The following is an 8,863-nucleotide window of genomic DNA, read 5'->3' as shown; positions in this document are numbered from 1 at the left end:
CAGCAACAGCTCCTATCTGAGCAGTGCATGGGGCAGGCGCTCACATCACCTGAGCTCATTCTCACAGGAGGCCTGCGACATTTCCATTTGGCCGATGAGGAGAGTAGGCTCAGAGTAGCTTCCTTTATTTCCTCTATCTGCCAGGGCACACTCTGGGCCTTGGGCCTTTCCCTGGATGTCCTCCCCAGGGTGACTCACACCCTACGCTTTCATCACCACTAGCTCTCAGCCTGATCCACGTGAGCAGCACCTGCCCAGACCCCCCGACGTATGTCTCTACATTGCACATTCCAGGCTGGCCCAGATTTCAAACCCCAAAGTATGTGCGTGTCTCCTCTCTCCAGACCAGCAGCCTAGGAATAGAGGGCGTGGCTGTTCACCCCAACTCACCCCAACCAGACAGCACTGCACTGTTTGCAATGTGCTCTCAGAAGCCACATCTCATTTGAATCCTTGCACACACACCTCTGAAGTTGGGATTATTCTCTCCACTGCACAGAGGAAGAAACTGAGGCCTAAAGAGGCTCCGTGACTTCCTCTGCATCCATGGCCACAAAGTGGCCAAACCAGGTCTGGGACCCTGCTCTTGTCCCACTCAGGCTCAGATCCTTGGCCAGCCCCAGCGGGAGGGGAAGGGTCCTGGATGTACTAGAGTGGGCATGCTCACCCCACTTGGAGGAATAATTCACTGTCTGAGCCCCAGTATCCTGGCTCCTGGAATGAGGATGAAACTACCTAGCAGTGCTCATTCACAGGGCTGGGTGGTGGTTAAAGGAGAGGCTGGAGGAGAAAGAGCACCTTCTGGGTGCTGTTAGGTCCCATCAGGCCTGCACGCAGCAGGCACAATAAATTCTGACTGAGTCCTACAATCAACAGTAACCCTGACCCAGCATTTCTAAAAGCAGGGTGGCGGGAAATTAGGCAAGAATTTATTAAGAAATTCAAGAGGGCCCTGGCCAGTATGGCTCAGTGGTTGAGCATTGGCCTGCGGACCAGAGAGTCCTGGGTTCGGTTCCTGCTATGGGCACGTACCACAAAAAAAAAAAAAGAAAAAAAAAAGGAAAGAAATTCAAGAGGAATACTTAATAATCAACTAAACAGTCTAAGCAGTCTGGGAAGAGACTAGGACCAGACCGTTCATTTAATTTATTCAACAAATGACTGTTGAACACGGAGTTGAGCTGGAATGGTGATGATGATGGTGATGATGATTATGGCAGCTGCTCTCAATCAGTAAGAATCTACCATGTAGTAGGTACTTTATATAGAATCTTATCATATCAACCCTGTAAGGTTGATGTTCTGTAGAAAGAATTTATTTCCTCTAATAGGAGAGGTACTAGTCAGGGTTGGGACTGGGGAGAGGCAAACGAGGCACCCAGAGCACAAGTTTAAGGAAGCGCTTGCTGCTGTCACTCTTATGACACTTGCCTTACCTTAGTCTCCACCCCATGCTGATGCCATGATGTGCCTCCCAGGCCCAAAGACCCAGCCCAGGTATGAGAGTCAAGTCAACAGGACTGAGGGAGGCAGGATGCTTTACGGAGGTAGCCCCAGGGAAGAGGTGAGAGATACCTGTTGAATCCACAGGAAGCTGGTGTGATTACAGGCATACTCCGTTGTATTGTACTTCGCTTTATTGCATTTCACAGATGTTGTGTTTTTTACAAATGGAAGGCAAGCAGAAAGGATTACGACTTACTTTATGGCAGTGATCTGGAACGGAACTCACAGTATGTCTGTGCTGTAGGAGAACCAAGACTCAGAAGGCAAGCTGACTTGCGTGAGGTCAGGCAGCTAGTAAGAGCTGCTTCTGGAACTGGACCCGGAGGCTGTTAGAATACAAGCCTCTACATCAGTGGTTCTCAACCTTCCTAATGCCGCAACCCTTTAATACAGTTCCTCGTGTTGTGGTGACCCCCAACCATAAAATTCTTTTCGTTGCTACTTCATAACTGTAATTTTGCTACTGTTATGTCTTAGGTGATCCCTGTGAAAGGGTCCTTCGACCCCCAAAGGAACCGCTGCTTTACATGCTGGCAGAAAGGTCACTCCATCCTCCCTGCCAACTGGGAGGGTCAGAATCCTCAAGTGTCAGGGATTTAGGGATACGGTGGTGGACTGCCCCAGCCTTACCTTCTCAGCTGTCCAACTTGCCAGCAGCCCCTCTGGGAGGGATGGGGGTAGAAAATCGCTCAGTCGCTGGACTCCCTCTTCTACCTCCCTTTTAAACTCTAGAAAGAGGCAGGTGTTGGGTTTTCACTGTAATCTCTTCCACATGAAGTTCACCTTTTCAACCTATCCCTGAATTTGCTCCTCATCTATTGTGAGCCTTAATGCCTTGTGAAATAGCAGGTCAGGGATATTAGCCCTATTTTACTGGTGGAGAAACTGAAGCCCAGAGAGAAGAGAATCAGGACAGTGTCCAGACCAGGGCTAGACCCCTTCACCCCAATCCAGCCCCCCAGTTTCCATCTCTGGCCTGGGGTCCCCGTTAAAGACAGGGCAAACACTGGCCTTTTTGAGCCCAGAGCTCAGGCCAATCCCTTTCCAGAGGCCTCTCTGCCCTTCTCCCCATCCTGTCCCAGAAGGCCCCATTATCTTAGGGGAGACCTTTATTCATTTGCCAAACACTCCTGTTGCCCACGCCTGTCCTGCTGCTCCAGAGCTGGTGCCGATGCAGTGCACGCTGGTGAATTCACAGGCTGGAGGGAGAGTCATGTTAACAAACAAGTTTGAGTAAAGCCCGACCATACAGAAGGTCTCAGCTCTGTGTTCTTCTCCAGAGTCTCTGGAGTTCTTTCTCTCCTCTCTAGCCTCACTGCTCATCCTAGTCTGGTCCTCGGAGTCTCTGACCTGGCCTCCTTCCTGTCTGTCTCTCTCTTTCAGCCTTTCTCCTATACCCCTGAAACACCTAGGGATCTTTCCAGAGAGTTAACAGCAGAGGGTGGCCAGGAGCTCACACTGGTGATCAGGACTGAGGCCAAATCCTGCTAGGCCTGGGCAAGCTCTGTGTCCCTCATCTGTTGAATGGGAACTATGCCTACTTCACAATGTTGCTATAAAACCATTAGACCTTGTCCTTTCTAGACACCCCATGCCTTCTCTGTGCATGTCCTGTACTTGCATACCTCCCGCCTCAGAATGGGCTCTTCACTTGCACACCATCTTCTCCAACTTCTAAAGACACCATTCAAGGCTCTGTTCACCATATCAAATGTCACCGCCTCCCTAAAGCCCGAACTGACCCCATCCCAAACAGCTGAAACAGTTTCCTCTTTTGGATTTACCTGCTGGGACATCCTATGTTCTAGTCTTTATCATACTCTTGTATGAACATGAGTCGATGTCCAGGTCTGTCACCCCCTACTCCCACTTGAACTGTAACTCCTTAAGGGCATGTAACAGTTGGCACAGGGACTGGAATAAAGCTAGCACCAACTTGTAGAATAATCATCACTACCCTTTACTGAGGGCTGTGTAGGTGCCTGGCACTGTGCTAAAGGCTCACATTGCATTCAGTCCTCACAACCACCTGAGACTGGGACCATCTCTCTGATGACACAGCCTCAGAAATCTGAATGACTGGACAAGGGGGAGAGCCAAGGCTCAAAGCCAGGGTTTTCTGAACCCTCATGTACCACCCAGGTCCCCTCTGACCTTCTGTGCCACCTTCTTCCAGCAACAAGTGGGGGCAGCAGCACCACGCTCCCCCTCCCAGGAGCTGGGAAACCTAACGTTGGTGCCCTTGGGTTACCCTGCCATCTGGCGGTGGCAACCTCTGCCTTCCAGATTATGACATAACAATTGCACAACTCAGATATTTTTGAAAGAAACTGTCAATTTCCTCTCCTGGGCACTGCCAGGGGTTGTGGCCTCCATCCCACTCTGGGTCCCCAACAGTCTCAGTACTCTAGAAGCCAAATATAGTCAGGGGTTGGAGTGATAAGGAAATGAAAATGCAAGACTGTAAAGCGACCCAGTTTTATTTTGGTTTATTGGAGGCCAGATGGGGCACTGCTCCACTCTGCAGGGGTTAGGGGGTGTATGTACAATCTTCCCCTCCCAAGGCGGGAGGCCCAGAGACCTCAGGGCCCAGGCAGTGGGGGCAGAGGCCCCAGTGGATGGGCAGCTCCAGGGACCTAGTGACTGCAGTAGGTTGCATAAGGAGAGGGGGGCTCAGGCAGAAGCCTGGAATGGCTCAGATTGGGGGATTGTGGTGGGGGAGAGTGGAGAGGAGAGGACTCAGAATCCAAGAACATGGAGTCGGAAAGGGGGTCCAGTGCCCATTTTACCAGCTGAGGCTTCGGGTCATAGAGGTGATGCCAAACTGTCATTCTGCAGGAGGCAGGGCCTGGAGTGATACCAAGTGTCCCAGCTGGCGGTAACTCGGTGCACCAGCCGGCTGCCTCAACCCTCACGGAGGGTGCGGGGCCCAGGCGTTGGGTGAGCAGTCTGAGGGAGGTCAGACTCCGTTCTCTTCTCGGGCGCACCAGGTAGACGGTGGGCCGCGCTCAGCAGCTCACAGAGCCGGCGGGAGGCCCGGATCCCAAGTCCGAGAAGCAGTCGAACTCACTCTGGCCCAGGAATAGCTCCGGCAGCTCGCGCACGCGGTGCAGCCCGAGCTCGAGCTCCAGCGACGTCAGCGCCTCCTCGTCGATGAGTTCGGCGTCCATGCCGCCCAGGGCGTGCACGGGCGGTGGCGGGGCCGGGGCTCCGGGCGCCGGCTGCAGGCCCAGGGGACCTCCCGAGGCGCCAGGGGACGCGGTCGCGCGGCCGGGGTACAGCGTCGCCACCGGCTGCAGGTGCGCGCTGCCGGAGGCTGGCGGCGGTACGGCCGCAAAGGGCTGGAAAGCAGGCGGCGGCCCGAAGGCCCCGTACGCCAGGGCCCCGGGTGGGGGCGGAGGCGGGCCCAGCGGAGCCCCCCGTGGCCGCAACCCGCTGTCCAGGCCCTGGCCCGCGAACGGCTGCAGCGTCCGGAGCGCCTGGGGACCATGGGCGGGCGCGGCGGGCGGCGGTCTCTGCACCAGGCGGTAGCCCTCGGCGAGCATCAGGTGGTCGGCCATGACGGCGGGCTGGCTGCCTGCGGGGACGACGGGCGGATGGTCAGCGCAGGAGTCCCCTCGACCCGGCCAGCTGTTCCTCTGCAACGAGGAATCCGGGTGCCGTGCCCTCCCCGCAACACAGCCGGACAAAGGAAAACCGAACCCGACTGCCTAGCCCAGGACGCACCGAACTCAGAGCTCCTGTGCGTCCCGTGGCGGCAACTCGCGGAGGCGAGGAGTACGAACACCCCACCGGCTCAGGTTCTAAGACCTCCGCGGCGCGTCCCGGAGCCTCGGCTACTTATATCCAGAGGCGGGGCTGCCCCGCTCCCGCGCGCTCATTGGCTGGATGAGACGCGCCTGGGAGGACCGCGCCGCGCCTCCAGGAGATCTCAGCACCGCCCCCGTCGGAGCTCCGCCCTTCGGACACCCAGCCACGCTGCAGGTTAGGAGTGTCGCTTTGCAGCGAGGTGTTAGGCACTTTTCAAGAGGTTTGGTCTGAATGTCCCAGGCTCTGCCTCGAGGCTGGCTGAGGCCAAGCTTGAAATGACCAGAGGTGGGGTAGGATGGCCAGAGGTTTAGGCTCCCAGAGCTGAAGGATTACGAGCCCAATCTCTTAATTTTTCAGCTTGAGACCGAGGCTGGGAATACATAGCAGAGCTTTGACAGAAGCAACACTAGAACCCAGGCCTTGTGATTGCCATCACGGCCACCTTTGCAATGCAGGGTTCTACGGAAGAAAAGTCAATTGCCCATCCCCATAACCCCAGGGAGCCAGTTGCCCCTTTTCTGGCTCTCACTCACTTGTCTGTGGAAGCATGTACTGAGTTATTATTAAAGTAATTTATGGGCATGTCTCCTTGAAGGACTAGTTCATCTTCGTGACCTCAGCGCTTGGCCCAGAGCCTGGCCCAGAACAGGCTTTTAAAAAAGTTAGGTGAATGAACAAATGATGGAATGAATTACAACTCATTCTCCTGAGCTTCAGTTTCTTCACCAGTGAAATGGGGAAACAGCAGCAGCAACCCCACTGGGTTGTTGTGAGGGTCAAATGAGGCCATGTGTGTACAGTGCCCAGCGCAGTGCCCAGCACAGTGCCTAAGCCATAGTACGTGCTCAAAATGTATCTCAAATGAATGAAAGACTGGATGTAGTTCTGTCCCTGGAGATCTGAGTGGGGAATGTTGCACCTTCCCTACATAATAATAATATTAATAATTAAAATGTTTAGAGTTCTTTACATTCTACAAGCTTCTTATTTGGGGCAGGGCATGGAATATCAACCCATTTTGCAGATAAGGAGATTGAGTTAGCATGTGAATGCCCATGTCCTTAGAGCAGCTGGGGAGTCTCTCCCAGTGGCCAGGAGGCAGCCTCCCTGAACCTTGCTCTCCACAGTTTGCCACTCCACCCCTCCTTTCGTTGGCTTCCCTCCTCTGGTGGTGACTTCCTGGAACTTGGGTTTATCCAGTTGGTGCAGAGAGGAGAACCCTAGAGTGAGAGTCCAGAGGCCCTAGTTCTAATCATATCTCCACCACCTGAAGACAGTATGACCTTTGGGTGTTGGAGGAGAGTGTCATTTGGTTCCCACGGCCTCATCTTTCTGCGCAGAGAGAGATTGTAATCCCTGCCTTGTCACCCTAAGAGCTTGCAAGAAGGTCACAAGTGACCAAGGGTGTGATCACATTTTTTGCAAAGTGTAAAAGCTGCACATCAGAATTGATTGTCCTGAGCCTCTCTCCAATTAAGGCTTCAGACAGAAATTCCTAAACCTAGAGGCGCCTCAGACTCACCTGAGGTGTGTGGGGGTGGCAGGGCAGGGGGCTTTGGAATACCCAATCTCTAGCCCCACCCCAACCTCCTGACTCAGATTTTCTGAGGGTACTTTAAATCATAAGAATTTGTATTTTTCAAATGCAACCCTGTTGTTCTGATATAGTTGGTCTAAGGACACCAACCTTTGGGAGCCATTGTGCTACTATACAGTTGTCCTTGTTTAAAAAAAATAGTGTGTGAATATTGTTTAAAAAGTTATTTCATTTAGTCAACAACTACTCTATGCCAGGCATTGCTCTGTTAGTGGTTTTTAAGGCTTCGGGATCAAGTAATTCTGTGAGAATCTAATGAAAGCTATAGACATCATGGTCACAAACTATTGCATAGAAATTGGATGAGTTAGCAGCTCTCTGTGGGACCCATGGGGCTGTTCAGGAGTTCATGGAGTCTGGGTTAACAATCCCTCTTAGGTACTTGGGGACATATAGTTAACTAAGCAAAATAATCATCCATATGTTAGAAAATGGTAGGTGCTATGGAAAAAAGAAATAGAGCAGGGAGGAGATTGAGGGGACAAGGGGGCAGGTTGCAGCATTGCACAGGCTGGTCAGAGTGGGCCTCACCAAGACCATTTGGTTTGAGCAAAGACTTGAAGGAGTAGAGGGCATTAGTCACATAGGGTCTGGGCCAATGTGACCACAGCAGAGGGAATAACTGGGGTGTGCTCGTCAAATTGTAGTACCAAGGACCTTGTTAGAAAGGTCCCACCCCGACTGAATCAGCTTCTGAATCAGTAGCTGGGCTGGGGCTCAGTTATCTGCACTTTAATAAGCCCTACGGGTGATCCTGAGCCCCTGAGTTAGGGCAACATCTCAAGGCAGGTGTAACAGCCCTGGGGTGGACGGGAAGTGTGGCTGGAGCAGAGGGAGCTTGGGGGTGGTGAAGGAGTGTGTGTGTGTGTGTGTGTGTGTGTGTGTGTGTGTGAAAGAGGAGTGGGAAGATCACGTGAGGCCTATAGGGCAGAGGAATGACAGGATCTAAGTTATGCTGTGACAGCGTTGATCTGGTTGGATCCACTTGTTCCTGGCATTTCCCTGAACTGCTCCCTTGCTCTGCCTTGGACTGCCCAGGCACATTCATTTCTCGGGGCTCCTGCTGTTCCCTTGCTTGGAATGCTCTTTCCCAGACATCCACATGATTCATTCTTTCACTGTGTTCTGATTTCTATCTAGTCACTCCTCAAAGAGAACTTTCCTGACCAGCCCTCTCTATCCCTTTACCCTGCTCTGCTTTTCTATCACTATTTCAAAGAATGCTCACTAGCAGCTCAACTCCCTGGGAGCAGAGGCCTTGAATGTCTAGCACAGAATGTTCTGCACAATCTTTCTAAGGCATCAGAACAGTGCTGGACACATAGTAGGGACTTAAGTATCTGTTGAAGAAATAAATTAGGCAGAGCAGAAGTTACTCTTTTTGACAAAGAAGGAAACTGAGGCCCTGATAACAATTCAGGAAGTTGGCTGAGGTCACAGGTGTGTGGAAGAGCCAGGGTTGACAGCAACATTTGTTCTTGGAGCACAGCACTCCCCACTGATCCAAGCAGCTTTTATCTGGACGCACATCTTTATGACCCCGTTGGGTGGGTGGGGGTGGGGCAGGAGAAGCCCTTGAATCCTCCTGGCATGAGTTGACAGGCCACAGCAGTGCTTGGCCCAGGTGGGCACTGACAGGTCCTAGGGACAGTTTTGTACCACCAAGTGGGATACAGTTCTTCCTGCTCTTTCCTTATGTCCAGAAACTCAGCTGGCTCCCCAGTCCCTGGCTGAGCCTCTCCCGCCCCAGCATCTTGGCCAACTTGGCACTTAAACCTGGAGGCTGCTGTAAGACCTGAGGTCCAGGCTCTGACTGGCAGGCAAAGTTCATCTCTTTGCAGCTTTTTCTTTAGATTACAGAGGAGGGGAAATGTTTCTACTAGATCCTTAAGGGTCAGGTCCTCCAAAAGCCCCCAGCTGATGATTTGCACCAGTGTACCTGATGCTCAG

At 52.7% G+C, this 8,863-nt stretch overlaps 1 protein-coding gene across 1 annotated transcript; it reads right to left on the bottom strand.

Annotated features, from left to right (window-relative positions):
* Window positions 1-4,033: 4,033 nt before the first annotated feature.
* CITED4 (Cbp/p300 interacting transactivator with Glu/Asp rich carboxy-terminal domain 4) lies at window positions 4,034-5,304 on the bottom strand. Its single transcript, XM_036257202.1, has one exon. The coding sequence runs from the start codon at window positions 5,064-5,066 to the stop codon at window positions 4,515-4,517; it is 552 nt and encodes a 183-aa protein (XP_036113095.1). The 5' UTR covers window positions 5,067-5,304; the 3' UTR covers window positions 4,034-4,514.
* Between the last annotated feature and the right edge of the window lie 3,559 nt (window positions 5,305-8,863).

This window comes from Molossus molossus, unplaced genomic scaffold, assembly GCF_014108415.1.
Source record: "Molossus molossus isolate mMolMol1 unplaced genomic scaffold, mMolMol1.p scaffold_m16_p_12, whole genome shotgun sequence".
NCBI classification, from domain to species: domain Eukaryota; kingdom Metazoa; phylum Chordata; class Mammalia; order Chiroptera; family Molossidae; genus Molossus; species Molossus molossus.
The sequence above is the reverse complement of the archived record's forward strand: the minus strand, read 5'-3'. Positions and strand labels throughout refer to the sequence as shown.

Excerpts from the sequence above, each read along its gene's own strand:
- CITED4 (XM_036257202.1), bottom strand. The coding sequence starts at position 5,066 with ATGGCCGACCACCTGATGCTCGCCGAGGGCTACCGCCTGGTGCAGAGA.